Source organism: Dermacentor albipictus, chromosome 2 (genome assembly GCF_038994185.2).
Source record: "Dermacentor albipictus isolate Rhodes 1998 colony chromosome 2, USDA_Dalb.pri_finalv2, whole genome shotgun sequence".
Classification (NCBI taxonomy): Eukaryota; Metazoa; Arthropoda; class Arachnida; order Ixodida; family Ixodidae; genus Dermacentor; species Dermacentor albipictus.
In genome coordinates this window covers 64791590-64808770 of record NC_091822.1, presented here as the reverse complement: position 1 = coordinate 64808770, position 17181 = coordinate 64791590, and the positions used below count along the sequence as shown (strand labels likewise).

At 47.9% G+C, this 17181-nt stretch overlaps 1 protein-coding gene across 1 annotated transcript in view; it reads left to right on the top strand.

Moving 5' to 3' along the window:
- The window catches only part of LOC135903275 (3-beta-hydroxysteroid sulfotransferase-like), a 35906-nt gene extending 26450 nt beyond the window's left edge, over positions 1-9456 (top strand). Inside the window, exon 2 of the mRNA XM_065433689.2 lies at positions 8363-9456. Within this exon, the coding sequence (XP_065289761.1) occupies positions 8363-9337 (975 nt within the window). The 3' untranslated portion in view covers positions 9338-9456. The remainder of the gene's footprint in view (positions 1-8362) is intronic.
- Positions 9457-17181: the final 7725 nt, after the last annotated feature.

Sequence of the window (17181 nt, the reverse complement as noted above, 5' to 3'; positions counted from 1 at the left end):
CACAACACGACAAGCTAACGAACCTTGTAGAACTTGGAAACATCCCCGTCAGTGTAACAGCACACCGAACCATGAATTCGTCCAAAGGCGTAATTTCTGACATTGACCTAATGGACTTGACCGAAGAAGAACTCCTGGAAGGATGGAAGGATGAAAACGTCATAAACGTACAAAGAATAAAGATCAGACGGGACAACAAAGAGCTGCCAACTAAGCACCTGATAGTTACCTTTGGCTCTAGCACATTACCAGAGACATTAGAAACTGGATATATCAAAATCAGAGTACGACCGTACATCCCCAACCCGCGACGTTGTTTTAAATGCCAGAGGTTTGGCCACGCTTCCCAGAGCTGCCGAGGGCGGCTAACATGTGCGAAATGCGGCATCAACGATCATTCTGCAGATGACTGTAAGGCTGAGCCCCGTTGTAGCAATTGTAATGGTGGCCACCCTGCATACTCTCGATCATGCGAAGTTTGGAAAAAAGAAAAAGAAATAATTGCGATAAAGGTCAAAGAAAACATAACTTTCAGAGAAGCAAGACAACGCATCTCATCAACATTTACACAGACCGCATCTTTCGCCGAAGTGGTACGTCGGGGGGCAGCACCACAACGGCACTTGGCGGACGCCAGCACCACGCATAGCGAGCGTGCGGCAACGCCACCCGCCCCCACGGTGGGAGCAGCGAAGGCTGCCCTACCTCTCCCGAATTTGACCACAGTGGAGGCCTCTGCTAGTGCTGGCACCAGTCAGCCCAGCTCCGAGGTCAAGAAAAACCCACCAACCACAAGGATGGTGGGCTCCAAGGCCTTGTCTTCTGAGACAAGGCTTTCACGGAAAACACACCGCTCGCACGAGCGGCTGTCCAGTGCCTCTCAAGAGGCCATGGACACAACACCGAGTCAGAAGGCGCAGTTGACGCCTAAGGAGCGGCGCGAGTTTGCCGATCGCTCCAAAAAAGACAAAACTCCAATTACAGGGCCCCAAAAGGGCAACATAAGCTAAACCAAGTTCATTCTCTTTGACACATAGCACAACATTTATTTTAATATGGATACACTGATTATTCAGTGGAATATCAGAGGCCTCCTTTGCAACCTCGATGATATCCAAGAACTCCTTAATGAACTAACTCCTAAAGTGCTGTGTGTCCAAGAGACTCATCTGAAATCTAAACACAAACACTTCCTACGTCAGTATGTTATTTTTCGGAAGGATCGCGATGATGCCCTCGCATCATCCGGCGGCGTAGCAATCATAGCTGACAAATCTATAGCCTGTCAACACTTACAGCTACAAACACCCCTTGAGGCAGTGGCCATTCGAGCTGCACTGTTAAATAAACTTATAACCATCTGCTCCCTATATATACCGCCGCATTTTCAGCTCCACAAACAAGAATTGCAAACACTAATAGATCAGTTGCCTGAACCATATCTTGTGCTTGGAGATTTAAATGCGCACAGCAACCTATGGGGCGACTCGCGCTGCGACGCGAGAGGTCGCTTGATTGAACAGTTCCTTTTTTCTTCAGGTGCATGTCTTTTGAATGGGAAGGAGCCCACGTATTATAACATGGCAAACAAAACATACTCCTCAATAGATCTTAGCATAGCATCTCCTACTCTTCTACCTTACTTTAAATGGAAAGTTATTAAAAACCCATACGGGAGTGATCATTTTCCTGTAGTTCTGAGCACACCAATGGCTAATGAACGCCTTCCACAATTACCTCGCTGGAGAACTGACTCGGCTGACTGGGAAACGTTCAAGAAGCTTGCTTGTTTATCCTGGGACGACATGTGTGCTTTAAGCATAGACGCTGCGGTTGAATATTTTACGGTCTTTCTCCTTGACACCTCCTCCAAATGTATCCCTGTAACAAGTGGATTGTCCACAAAACGCCGTCTTCCGTGGTGGAACGATGAGTGTCGAAAAGCGCGAAAGAAGCAAAACAAGGCATGGGGTTTACTTCGGGATTCTCCGACAGCAGAAAATCTAGTCAATTTCAAACAGGTTAAATCCCAAGGTCGAAGAACGCGGCGACAAGCTAGAAGAGAGAGTTGGAGAAAGTATATATCAGGCATTAACTCTTACACTGATGAAACAAAGGTTTGGAATAGAGTTAATAGAATAAAGGGTCGACAGTCTTACTCTCTGCCTTTAGTGAATACTCAAGGCGACAGCATGGAAGATCAGGCCAACTTTCTTGGCGCACATTTCGAACAGATATCCAGCTCGTCGCACTACTCCGAAACATTCCAAAGGTACAAAAGGCAAATAGAAGGACAACCATTAGAACGGAAAAGCACAAAATACGAGGCATACAATAGACCCTTTTGCATGGCAGAACTTCAGGCAGCGCTAAACAGCTGCAACCAATCTGCCCCCGGATCTGACCGCATCCTATATGAAATGCTTAAACACCTGCCGCCTGAAACACAAAAAACCCTTCTTTGTCTCTACAATTCTATATGGTCGTCCGGCCGCATTCCCTCTGCTTGGAAAGAGGCCATCATAATTCCTATTTTGAAACAGGGTAAGGACCCTTCCTTGGCAAATAGTTATAGGCCCATAGCATTGACGAGCTGCTTATGCAAAGTTTTTGAAAAGATGGTAAACAGTCGCCTGGTCCACTATCTAGAAATAAACAAGAAATTAGGCCCATATCAATGTGGTTTCAGAGAGGGCAGATCGACTGGTGCGCATGGAAATGTACATCAGGGATGCCTTTGTCCACAAACAACTTGTATTATCAGTATTTCTTGATATGGAGAAGGCGTATGATACTACGTGGCGCTTCGGGATCCTTCGGGATCTTTCTGCAATGGGCATTCGCGGCAACCTGCTGAGAATAATTGAAAGCTATCTCTCTAACAGGACATTTCGTGTTAGAGTTGGCAACGTACAGTCTCGACCATTTTTACAGGAGACAGGTGTACCGCAGGGTGGAGTACTGAGTTGTACGTTATTTATTGTTAAAATGAACTCCCTCCACACCGTATTGCCTCGCACACTCTTCTACTCCGTCTATGTGGACGATGTACAGATAGGGTTCAGGTCATGCAACGCTAGCATTTGCGAGAGGCAGCTACAACTTGGCTTGAATAGACTCTCAAGGTGGGCGGACGAGAATGGTTTTAAATTGAACCCCCAAAAAAGCACATGTGTCTTATTTTCAAACAGGAGAGGTGTACTGCCACACCCAGACATGAATATTAATGGAGAAAGACTAACTGTTAGTCATGAACACAAATTCTTAGGTATTATCCTGGACACAAAGCTTAACTTCATTCCCCACTTAAAATATCTTAAAGAAAAATGCCTGAAAACCATGAACCTCCACAAGCTGCTCTCTCGAACAACTTGGGGCAGTGACAGGAAGTGTCTCCTTAGCCTGTACAAGAGTCTCATACAATCACGCCTCGACTACGGAGCCGTGGTGTACCACTCCGCAACAGAGACTGCGCTAAAGATTCTCGACCCAGTCCACAACCTCGGTATACGACTGGCAACAGGCGCCTTCAGAACGAGCCCTGTTGAAAGTCTCTACGTTGAGTCCAACGAATGGTCCTTACATCTGCGAAGAATATTCTTAAGTTTATCATACTATTCTAAGGTAAAAGCAGACACCGAACATCCATGCCATTCCATCGTTAGCGACCTGCGCGCTGCCAGACTTTACAGTAACCGTCCACGTATTAGAATCCCTTTGAGCCTACGCTTGGAAGCAATGGTAGACGAAACAGACATCCATCTCCCAGAAAATATCCTGCCTCCCACTCGCCTTCCACCGCCTTGGGAATGGCAGACCATGGAGTGCGATATCTCGTTTGTCGAAATAACAAAACATGCACCTGAGGCACACATACGATCACACTTCCTCGAACTCGAAGCGAAGTACTGCTGTGCCGAATATTATACAGATGCTTCCAGATCATCTGCTGGTGTCGCGTATGCAGCTCTTGGGCCATCTTTTTCCACCTCGGATTCTCTAAATCCCAACACAAGTATTTTCACGGCTGAGGCGTACGCGATACTCTCTGCTGTAAAACATATCAGACAAACAAATCTCAATAAGGCCATCATTTTCAGCGACTCATTAAGCGTAATAAGGGCCTTAATGAGTTTTCGAAAACATAGGAATCCTGTTTTTAATAAACTATACATAGAACTATGCTTAGCTTTAATATACAACCAACACATCGTCCTATGTTGGGTACCTGGCCATAGGGGCATAAAAGGCAATGTAGCTGCTGACGAAAGTGCAGCGTCAGTTGTCTTTAATGAAACGGATGTTAATAGACCCATAGCAGCAACAGAACTTAAGCCCTTCTTACGCCATAAACTTAGGAAGTACTGGCAACATCAATGGGATAATGCAGTACAGAATAAGCTACACGTTATCAAACCAAAATTAGGGAACTGGATAACTGAAAGAACATCAAGGCATAAGGAAGTACTTCTGTGTAGATTAAGAATAGGACATACGTACGCCACTCACTCTTACCTTTTGACGGGAAGCGAACCTCCTACATGTCCCAAATGTGGCAACAGGCTTACAGTTATTCATGTTCTTATCCAATGCACTGAAATAGAGGCAGAAAGGAAAAAGTACTTCGCCTCCGCTTATCGCCAACACATACCATTACACCCAGCATTCTTTCTCAGCAACGAACCCCTTTTTACTTTTGGAACAGTATTAAACTTTTTAACTGAAACTGACACCCTAAATGTAATTTGGCCAGGCTACTTGTAGCACGGCCTCCACCTGGAGGTCGTAGCTGCAATGTACCATTTTCTAGAGCACGTGCCTCCCTGCCCTTGCTTTCAAGGCCTTGCTGAGGCACTAGTGCTACAGCCATTTGTTCTTTTACTGTTCATCCATATCTCATGAAACATCTATTTTCATCGCAGACACCATCAATCACTGTCATGTTTTTAGACTTGTATTTTACGCACTCCAGAGCGAATGAATTTTAGGCCTTTTTACAGCCACATTACATCACATGTATATTTCCCACCTTTTAGCGAATATTTTAGGCCACTATGCAGCCATGTATCATATACTCCCCACAATCAACACCCACTTATCATTGACAAGCACATATCATCGACTTGGCGCTCTTTGGCCACATCTGGCCCTTGTGCCAATAAACTCTACAAATCAAAAATCATCAATCAGGATCCTTCAGGACGACTGGCGCGGTGGAGCCTCAGACTACAAGAATACGACATCACTGTAACCTACAAGTCCGGACGAAAACACTCCGATGCCGATTGCCTATCGCGCGCCCCCATTGACCCGCCGCCGCAAGATGACGAAGATGACGATGCCTTCCTTGGCATGATAAGCGCGGAAGACTTCGCTGAACAGCAACGGGCAGACCCGGAGCTAAAAGGCCTGGTGGAATATTTGGAAGGGCACACCGACGTTGTCCCCAGGGCATTTAAGCGCGGACTATCTTCCTTCACGCTTCAAAACAGTCTCCTCATGAAGAAGAACTTTTCACCAGTCCGCGCCAACTACCTTCTTGTTGTCCCGTCAGGACTTCGTCCAGAACTATTGCACGCCCTACATGACGATCCTACCGCTGGACACCTCGGTTTTTCCCGGATACTCTCGAGGATACAACAAAAGTATTATTGGCCGCGCCTGACCGCCGACGTCGCCCATTATGTCAGAACATGCCGAGGCTGTCAGCGACGTAAGACACCGCCGACAAGGCCAGCCGGATTACTACAGCCAATCGAGCCTCCTTGCCGACCATTCCAGCAGATCGGGATGGACTTGCTGGGACCCTTTCCGACGTCAACAACCGGAAATAAGTGGATCGTCGTGGCGACAGACTACCTCACCCGCTTCGCTGAAACGAAAGCACTGCCGAAAGGTAGCGCAGCCGAAGTGGCGAAATTTTTTGTCGAAAACATCCTGCTTCGACATGGCGCCCCAGAAGTCGTCATCACCGACAGAGGAACGGCCTTTACAGCGGAGCTCACCCAAGCCATTCTGAAATACAGTCAGACAAGGCACAGGAGGACCACGGCCTACCACCCGCAGACGAATGGTCTTACGGAGCGGCTGAATAAGACCCTCGCCGACATGCTAGCGATGTACGTCGACGTCGAACACAAGATCTGGGATGCCGTCCTGCCGTTCGTGGCATTTGCTTACAACACGGCGGTGCAAGAAACAACACAGATCACGCCGTTTAAGCTGGTTTACGGCAGGAACCCGACGACGACGCTCGACGCCATGCTGCCCCACGTCACTGACGAAGAGAATGTTGACGTCGCTAGCTACCTCCAGCGCGCCGAAGAAGCCCGACAGCTCGCCCGCCTACGGATCAAGAACCAACAGAGGACCGACAGCCGACACTACAACCTCCGACGACGCTTTGCTGAGTACCAGCCCGGCGACCGTGTTTGGGTTTGGACACCGATACGCCGACGAGGACTCAGTGAGAAACTACTCCGACTCTATTTCGGACCCTACAAGGTCATCCGACGTATTGGCGCTCTGGACTATGAGGTCGTGCCAGACGGCATTTCGCATTCACAGCGGCGCCGCGCACGATCTGAAGTGGTCCACGTGGTGCGCCTTAAATCCTTTTACGGACGCTGATGAAATTCTTTATTTTTTGTTGTTTTCTTTGCTACGGGTGTTTTTATTTTGCTTGTACGTAGCATCGGGTCGATGCTTCTTAAGAGGGGGGGTATTGACACGTGTACTTATCTTTATCGGGCGACCACGTTTCGCCACTTGACAACTGTAATCGCACAGCGAGGGACGCGCCTGAATGTACCCGATGTTTCTGGAAAGTTATCGATGCTTCTACCTGGCTGTCTGTTGTCGCCGAACCTTGTGTTATCTGATTTCATCGCGTAACGCGAATGGTGTAGAACTTTGTGGAAGGCACACGGGTCCGAATGATTAATCTGGAACATTCGACGACTGCTCTATAAAAGCCGACGCGCTTGACCCGCTGATCAGGTTTTCGACGATCGCCGACTGTGTTCGCCGCTATCGTTGTGCTTTAAGTGTAGCCTGTTTTGTGGGCACAGGTTCGCCCAATAAAAGTTAGTTTTGTCTTTCACAGTACTGCTACTGTGTTCTCTCTTCACCGTCACTACCACGTGACAATATATATATATATATATATATATATATATATATATATATATATATATATATATATATATATATATATATTGTACTCAAGTTCAGTGTGTTTTGTTTGTTGTCTTTTCTTTCGGGGACAGACGTCAGTTAAAGGTAACCTGTAAACAAAAAGTATTGCCGCTGTATTAGTAAATTGCCATTCTACAACACCGCTAAAAACAACTCTTCACGCCACAAGCTGCAGGGTGAGCTCGAAGCAGCGCAAGAACGATTAGCAACGAAGCAGTGCTACGATGCGACGTATTACCACCCCCGAAACGCGTCTTCCATGAGGCGTCTACTGCAGCGGGGCTCCTCTCTCGCACTCCCCTCTGGCCGCACTGCGCCGTCTAGCGGCGTTGGCAAAAAGTTCGCGCGTGGTCTCCGAGATGCGTCGTAGTTCCCTCGCTGGCCGCACACCCAGCGACCAAAGTTGGCTTGAAAGAGCTTCATCGAAGGATGGCACATATCCACTTCAATCATGTCGCAACTCCCTAAAGCGTTGGAGTCAAAGACGTTGTTGTTGTCCTGAGTGGCCGTGGCACATACCCACAGTGGTGGATTGGCTATGAATCGGGTGGTTGATTAGCTGCATAAAAATAATAATAATAATAACAAGGGAGTTAACAATTTGAGCGTTGGAGTTTAAAAGTAAACGTTTTGTGTTTGAAGAAAAAAATAATCAGATTAAAACCGGGTATAAAGTAAAAGTTCATTAGCTAGTGGCAGATTCCCAATGCTTTCGTGGCGCAGCTTGCTAGTGCATTGGGCTGCTTTGCTATAGTAACCCGTGTGACGTTAGTTCGATTCTAGCCCACTCAGGAGAAATTCTAATGGCTTCATTCTTTATTGACGATCTCGGGAAAAACAAGTAGATAAGCATATTGCGGGGCATCAAACACTGCGTGAAATAGCCCGAAAATGCTAATTTCATTACAAACCCTTTGAAGTTTGTAAATTTGTGTGGCGTGCCACTGCTGTGACATCAGCACTAAATTCGAGTAAGGGAACTTTCCCTCGTCTTTCGCGCCATTTATCTACGTATATCGGCGAAATTGCGGAAAATCGAGCTTTGAAAGAGTTCTTAGCAGTCTACCAAGATTTGGTGTTTCTCTTTACGGTCTATTAAAAAAGTTAAAAGTGTCCAAAAAAAGTTATTGACGAGACGCTGATAACGTTCTACTGCTGCTTTCAGAGGCACCTGCCGACGATGCAACGGCGAAGGCCAGCCCACCAAATAATCGACGGAGTTCCGAGATGTAATAACGTCAATCCAGACAAGCTAAGAGAAAATCTCAAGTTCCGAGCGCAGAACGGAGACGTCGTGCAAATAACGTTCCCGAAGAGTGGAACGCATTGGTTGATGTACATCACGCACCTCATACTCAGGGAGGGACAACCGATCACCTCGTACGAGGAGTTCGCCAAAGAATGGCGCTTCCTGGACTACATGGACACCAAGGACTGGACCTCGTCTCTGCCACTGAGAACCTTCGCTACACACCTACCGTTGGACAAGCGTACAATGACCGGAGAAGGCAAGTACGTCTACATCGCCCGCAATCCATGGGATGTCTGCGTCTCGTTCTACAACATGGCGATCAACATTAGCTCCTTCGACTTCCAAGACGGAACGTTTGAAGACCTAGTCGACACTTTCGTAAGTGGCAACTTCGGCTACGGCGACTATTTCGAGCACGTAGCAGCGGGATACGCTCTTAGGGAACAGCCAAACGTGTTCTTCGCGACTTACGAGGAACTCAAAAAGAACACACGCGAGGTCGTGATTAGGCTGGCCTATTTCCTGGGAGAGCAGTATGGCCGAGCTCTGGAAGAGGACGAAGTGTCGCTGGAAAAAGTGCTTGAAAGATCACAGCCGGATTATATGCGTCGCGTTTTGGTGATTGACTTGAGCGGAAAGGCTAACCCCCAGTGGTACGAGGTGCTCTCACGGAAGAAGATCACCTGCAACGAAGGCTACGAAGGAGACGAGAACAAGTACTCGTACGTGAGGAGTGGCAAGGTAGGAGGCTGGAAGGATTACTTCACACCCGATCTGCTCCGCATGATGGAAAATCGGATTCTGGAGGCTGAGAAGGAGTCTTCTTTCATGGACCTATGGAAGGACATTCGAGCTGAAGCGATCAAAACCATGCAGAATTCCGAATAAATGGTTGCACTCACATTCTGCTGCTCAGAGCATGGTATTGTGTTTAAAAATTCTCACGTGGCAGAATTATTTTGCTAAAAGCGGCAGCCAGCAAGAATGGATCGAATAAACTTTATCGTAAACGACCATGCTTGTGTTGCCCTAGGTGAGTGGCCTCCTTAATTCAGGAAATCGTGGCTTTCTGTCAGCAGTCTGGCCCAATTTCCAGCAGCCGAAGCAGGCCCTGAGGGTTGTGGCAAGTCAGCAGAGCCTCCCGCTGGCCTTTTGATGGCTGCTGTACTTGTGATCTCTTGGGTTGTTTGCGCACCCCTATGCCATGTGGTAAAGGGAAAAGAAAAATATAGTTTCACTCATAATTATCGAGGCATTCACGTGATATGTGGATTAAGCATCGCACATTTACTTGTAGTGTCGATTGGAGTGAACAATCGTAGAAAGGGAGGGAATTGTAAAAAAGAAATAAGATACAGTTAGTTTACCAGTACGTCCCAAATAAACAGTCACTGAGACATCCTTGACAACAATCACAATGTGGAGACTAAATCTGTGCCGTCATGGATTGTAAAAGTAGCAATTTCCAATTATTGATGACAACAACCATTAGTACTGTCGCAGCTACTGTCTCAGGAAGATGAGCCAAGAGCTGTGTAGACTTGATATTTGTAATAAAACAATTTATTTCAATGTGACACGTCCGCGTCGTTTTTATGCGAAGCATACTAGCCGCAAAACCACGCTCTTCCTTGCTGCGCCGCGCTCGGCCGCGTAGCTACCATATGACGTCATAACCGCTGCAAAAGCGAAGGCTCAACTCGTGCGCTCGCTTGCGTCCGCGTAGCTACATAGCCGGGTCTCAGCTCGTGCGCTCGCCTGCATGAGTTGTTTCTTCGTCTATAGCCGAACCAAATATAGCCAAGCAACAGCAGTTCACCAGGCTAAACAATGGTTCAACAACTAAAATAAAGGCTAGTATGCTTGGCATCCTGGGCTTAACCTTAGCTAAGCCACAGCGATTTTTTGCTGCGCAATATCATTTGAGTAATGCATTGCCAACTTGCCCGGAATACTGCTCTCATTACGTCCACTAGGATGTATCGGTATTGGTACAATATCCTTCTTTCTCGCGTATTTATCCCTGATTCTGATCAGCTCCGTCTTCTCAGGTGAACATGTCATCCCTGCTCCGTCCGTGAAAGCCAGTATCTTCTCCACTGCTTTTTCGAGTGTGCCCTATTTTTCCGCATACGACCCTCCTCGCGTCCAAAGGGTTATGTCACCCGCGTGAATAGCGACGCCTAAATCTGGCTCCTGCTGTATTTCAATGGTGAGCTTACGCATGCCTACATTGAAGAGGTCAGGAGAAAGTATAGCTCCTTGCGGGGTGCCTCTGTTCGCAAGGTCGAAAGGGTCGGACTTAGTCGATCCCAAATCTGTTGTCGCAGTTCGGTGCGTCAGGAAGGACCTAACGTACGTGTATATGCGGAGGTCACAGTTTATGAACTCCAGGCCTTCCATGAACGAGTCAGCGAGTCACCAGAGGTTCTATCAAAAGCTTTCTTGATATCGAGTGCCAATATAAAACTGCCACTTGAGACTCTGATCTGGTGCACGACATCGCACTTCAGATGTAGAAACACGTCCTGAGCTGATATGTGTGGAATGAAGCCGAACGTGCTGCTGGGTAGGAGGCTTTCCGTGTCTGTATAGTTTGACAGGCTGGTTAATATCACTTTTTCAAGCAACTTGCCCATGCATGATGTAGGAGAAATTGGTCTTAGCTTCTGGATATCCCTGGATTTACTCGGCTTACGTATTAGGGTGACATTGGACTCCATTCATTTTGTTCAGAGTTCGCCCTCACTCCAGACTTTCTCATAAAAGAAGTCCATGATTTCTGTTAGGGATGCGTGATTCAGGCTTCTGATCTCGGCATTGATAATCTGATGATTTTCTGGAGCCACGTTTTTCCGAAATGATTGGGCTGCTGTGTATTCTTCTGCCAAGGTAATAGGTGCAACTAAATCGGGCTGCTGCATTCCTTTATATTTCGCGTGTAGCAGCTGTGTGGTAATGTTCCACCCGACATTTATCTCCTTGATCATGTTTATTAAAGTCATACCGTCCCCTTTAAACTCGTTCTCTAGGGTCTTGAGTGTCCTGTTCGTCACTGTTTTCGTACCTCAGGGGTCAATCATGCTTCGTAAGACGTGCCATGTCCGCTTAGTACTCAATGTTCCTCTGGTGGAGGCAGTAAACTGTCTCCAGTTGGCGTCACTCAAACGTTGCGCATACTCATTAGCGTGCTGTGCTAGCTCGGATATACCTATTTTCAGCTTTCGGTTAAGTTTCTGTCTCCTCCAACGTTTGGCGAGACTCCTTCTCGCATCCCACAAATTAAGTAGGAGCTTCTCGACCGCTCAAGTTTCAGTGTTTGTTTCAATCTCCTTCGTTACCCTCGCGTGTGTCCTCCTGATTTCTGCTGTCCAGGTGCTGATGTTGGTCAGTTCTTCGTAAATATCTAGCCCTGCGCGGAATTTCCCCCAGTCCGAAATTTTGCCTTTCCCGATCACTCTCTTTATCCTAGCCGCACTGAGCGATATAATCAAAATGGTCGCTGCCAAGATTCCCTCCTAGACTCTTTCACGTCGTGTTCCTTGCGGTGTTCGTGTTCCTTGCAGTGAATGTCACATGTGGTGACGTGCCTTTTGAGACGCTATTACTGATGCGTGTGGGGAGATCTGGCTGCGTAAGCTGGTAAAGCTCGCACCTTTCCTCTCGGTCCGCTAGTATTATTCCTTTGGGGTTCTCTTTGCTATAGACGCAGCTGGGGTCCTGTGCATTAAAATCTCCCATAAGTATAAGTTTGTACGTTCCTTTTAGAAGGCCCAATGAGTGCACTAGTATATTCTCGAAGTATTTCTCTCTGGGAGGGCTATATACATTACCACCGTTTCCGTCGGCAGCGTTTTTGAGGCGAGACCGTGAATACGTGATGTCGGATGGGCTCGTTCCTAGTGTAGCTAATACTGCAGTGCCACATCCTTGTTTGCGAAGGTCGCTATTGTGTGTACCTCCTGCACGCATGTAATATCAGGTGGGACTGGAGACGATTCAATATATTTTGCGAAATCAGCGAGCATTTTACACAGTGAGCAGCAATACCTCTGCCAAATTTCTGTTTCTTCAGTCTGTTTACTATTGCTGTGTCTAGGCATGATTGGTGTTCTCGTAATCTGGTCCTACTTTTTTCGCTTGTCTGTTGGAAGCACCTGGGCTTCCATTAGTTCTCTAGCGAGGGTTCTGCGTCTAACTTAGGTCGCTGATGGTGCGTTGCATCTGTCCTAGTTTGGCAAAGACAAGCAGCATCTGCTGTGCTAAGTATGCTAGCGACACTCTTTGTGGTTGCTCCGTTGTCATGTACTGCACAACGGGTGCGTTTGCCAGGCTGGGCATGTTGCTCTATTGTTTTAAAAGTAGTGCCTCGTGGCATACCATCCTAGACTTAACCTCCTCTAATTCTGTTTTGAGTTGTCTGTTCTCATCTGCTACCTTCCTGTTTTCAGGGTGTTGCGTGATCGGTGGTGTAAAGGATGTATGTTTGGCATTGGGGATACGACTTGCGCCCAGCTTACTTGATTCACCTGTGGCTTGCTATATGCCCGGGATGACCCACGTGACTTGCTTCTCGGATGGGCTTTCGCCTTCGTGTTCTGGGTGGTTGGCCTTGGCCTCGACGTGAAGCATCGACGCTGCTGCCCCGGTCGTCCGTGCACCGTGCGGTTGCACGATGGCGTGCGGGTTCTTGAGCAGCTCCCATGTGTCGCACCTCGTCCATACGTCAATTCCAATTATGGTCCCCCGAGGAGAACGAGCGAGAGGCTGGTTTGTGTGGTTCCTTGGGTGGTTTTGTTGCCTGGTATCGCACAGGCTTGAGGCGTTTTGGGTAACAGCTGTCTTTAGTTGGATGGCCCCAGAGCAAATTGCGCATGTCGAGGTACAGTTGTGGGTTACTTCTAGGTTACGCACTCCGCAGGTGCGGCACGTGGGCAAATCTGGTTGCGGTCACACGTCGGTGAGGTGGCCAACTTCCCCACAGACTCGGCAGAATTGGACCGTGTTACGAAAACGAATACACTCCTTCTCGCCTCCTCTGTAGTAAATGTATCTCGGTAGGACGGCTCAAAAGAAAGTAAGAACACTCTGAGAGTCTCCCAACATCCGTGCATCGACCAGCTCCACGCTCTGGGTGCAAACACGGATGCTCGCTTTGAGATTCTCAGTCGGAGTGTGCGACTCTATACCATGGATATAACTTTACTGCTTTCTTTGCCTGGCTTAACGTAGACATTGAGTGGCTGCGGTCTTCCACTGATCTTCAAAGATGAGGCGCCTCTCATCGCCATTGCGACGGTCGTATCCGGGGTGGACGCTAGTGCAATGTGGGAACCCGACTGGATGCGGCTAATGAACTCGTCCCACCTGGTTTTTTTCTTCGCAGGCCTTCACTATTGCATCGTAAAGCGCTTGGCTAGTGGCAGTCCCTGGTGAGGTCGAAAAACCACTTTCAGATCAGCGTTGAGTGAGGGTCTGCTTCTCGTAGGCTGACCCCGGCGTTTTGGCTGGTTGTCCGCTGTATGCTTGTTGTCCGCAGAGAAGTCCCCTCCTCACTCCTTTGCCTGTTTCTTTTCATGCTCTGAGCGATGAGGAAATCTGCCAACCCTTCTCTACACGGTCAGTCTCCGTTTGGGTGAGAAAATGCACGTTGTCGTGCACGGACGCCTTTCCCGGGCGGTCGTCCATCATCCCCATTTTGGGCGCCAAAGTCAATAACCTCATCGCTCAAAACCAGTGTGGCTTGTTAAGCCATTGGATGCGATTCCGAAGTCGAGGTCATAGTTGTCACAGTAACTGCGGCGAGGTCATGATTGGCGTCTTCGGGCGCGCCTCTCCCGGCGCCGCCGCCGCAACCTTACTCGCGGTGGCCGAGCCTCCTTGTGGGTGAAGTGACAAGTGGTCGTGAAATCGGGAAAAATGGTCCGCTTTCGGTGAAAGTTGTGTCCACCGATGCCGGAGCACTTCTTCTTCAAGCAGGCGGCAATTTTCGGGTGGTTTCAAGGGATGAACACTGAAAATGGAAATTATGCGGAGGTGGATGAGCACGCTTCTCCACTGGGCGGCGTCCATAGGAGTGCTTACTTACCCACTGGGCAAAACCAGCGCCTCCTGCCATGGCTTTAAGAGCCCTGTCAACCTCCGGAGAGTGAATGCTAGTTTCGGTTTCAAGGAACATGCGCGCTCTATGCAGTTGCCGGGCATCCTAAGATTTAGAGGAATAAAGTAGATGTGGGCGTTCGAATTTCTTGTCATTCACAGATATTTATAAATAAAGAAATCTGAGTGAGTGGCAAACAACTTTTCTGTCTGTTTGGTTATATTGCAAGCACAGCTTGTATCATAAACAAAGAAGTTCACCAAGGGGTGACACTTGAAGAAAACAGGTAACAGCAACCACGTCAAGGCTAGTGTCAACCCCATCCGTTAGTAGACGCGAGCATCGGAAATCAAGGATGTGAAATGAACTTACAGACAAAGTTTCATTTGTGTTTTATTCTTTCCTGCTAAAACTAAAATGTTTTGCGTGTAAATGAACTTTGCGACTTATTTTTCTTGCTTCGCCTAGCGACAACCTAACGGCACGCCAGGCGCGACGGATGTATGCGGCATGCGCCGGACAGCCCACCGAAGCCAGCGAGGCCGGTTGCGTATGTGAAGTTCGCCTGCTCCGTGACCCTTCTCTTTTCGATGTAGCGTGTTTGTTGGGCTCCCAGCGTTCTCTTGCGTTCCTTTCGTACTTCGACATGGCACCACTGCACCACTGGGGTACGGCAAGGTGAGAAATTTTGTTTCATAATCTGGGACGCATTTCAAGCAATTTTGGCTTTCACCACACGGAACCGAGACTTGTGACGCAGTTAGCAAAAAACAGCTCGGCCGTCCTGGCGTAGTGAAGTTGAGTCAATGATTCGTACTTCGAGATGTTTGCGACTCTTTATATGAGACCCTACATCACTGTAACTTATTTCGGTAGTTTTCGGGTACGCGCGCCGCACCAGGCTTTGTGGCGCAGTTAACGAAACCAACGTCGGCCTTGTGACGCAGTTTCGCATGTAGTGAATCTTACCTGGACAAATTTCGCCGCTTCCTCTGACCCACAACATTGCTGTAACTTATTTCGTTACTTTTGGGGGTATTTTTCATCCACCGTGGCCGCGCGCGGCGTTGCGACGCAGTTAGTGGAAAACAGCTCGGCCATGTGATGCAGTTAGTTTCGCGTGTACTGAATCTTACTGGAACAAGTTTTGGCGCTTTTTCTGACCCCGAACATTACTGTAAATAATTTCGTTACTTTGTGGGATATTTTTGAGGCGCGGCAAGTCAGCAAAAAAGCAAGCCGGCCGTGGTGACAGTTTGGCGTGTAATGTATCATAGTGGGACAACTTTGTGACGCTTTCTATGGCCCCGCAACGTATACGTTCTTTCGACACTCTCGCTTGTCGAAGACACTATGAGCGATTGCCAAGAGTGATAACACTGGAGTGCGTTGTCTGCGCCGGCAGAACGCCGAAATATAACGCCGAGGAGCACAAAGACCAAGAACTCGAAAATTCTGTCTTCTGAACGACCGAAAACGGGCTTTAAGGCCCGTTTATAGTCCGACGTTATCGGCGCGCGGGCGAGCGTCGTTCGCGGTCAGTCACGCAACGTCGGTTGCGCTGCGCCAGCCGGAAGGCCATCCCCTCTATTAGCGGCGAGAATTAGGAGTGGCGCCCTCTCGCGTGTGACGTTACGGCCAGGACGCCGCTCGCTCCGTCTCGCTCGGCGGCCGCGCGCGCTCGTTCCCTTCGTGTATGCTTGGGGTATGGGTGGCTCGAGCCGCACTTATTGAATGATACGTCGGCTTCTTTCTGCTGCCATGCCTGAACCACAGTTACTTCTCCTAATGCACGTGAGTCAATAAAATTTCGGGCTTGGACATCGCAAGCTATGTAGCGTTAAAAGGGGCTACTGGTTTTACAATGCATATATGCGCCGTCTCTGTCCATAAATTTTGCGTAAAAAAATGTCTGAAAATTCAATACGCGAAGTTGTGTACGATGCTTGGCTAAACACTTAATATACCGTTAGTATTTAGCTATGAGAGACATTGCATTTTACATGAAAGAAACTTCTTGGTAATTGGCGTCAGGATGTTATCCGTGTTAGAAAGACATTGCCCAGCGAAGCTGTCATCATGATTCTTAATACTCTGGTGAGTTGTTCTAGCCAAATATGGCCATTTATTAATGCGTAAAAGAAAGAGTTAGGCGCCCAATTTTTATGAAAAAGTTTGCTGCTAGTTTCACCCCTCCCTGAAACAGGCCTCCAAAAAACGAAACGCTCATGGCTGCTAACACGACGGCGTGTCACGTAGAGTATTTACATAGTTAATTCACAAATACCATAGTAGCAATCACCCGAGAGAAAAGTTTCGTTGTTAAGATCGAGAGCCAATCAAATGCAAGCGATGAAATGCTTCATACGGCTCAGTAGCCTTTATCGACAATATGGCACACCCATCACGCAACGGTAGCACGAAACGGTAGGAAGCGACTGTCAGTGTGGCGAGGCACGCTTTGTTCGTGAAACCCATCAGTTCACTACAATTTCGAATTGAAACTATAAAGCATCTTTTTTTACAGCTCCAATTGGAATGGCTAAAATATTCTCGAGCTACTACAGCGCAGCTTAGATTGCCTAGAAAAGGAAAATTCAAGCGCTTTCTGTCTCACCATGTCTCGATCCAG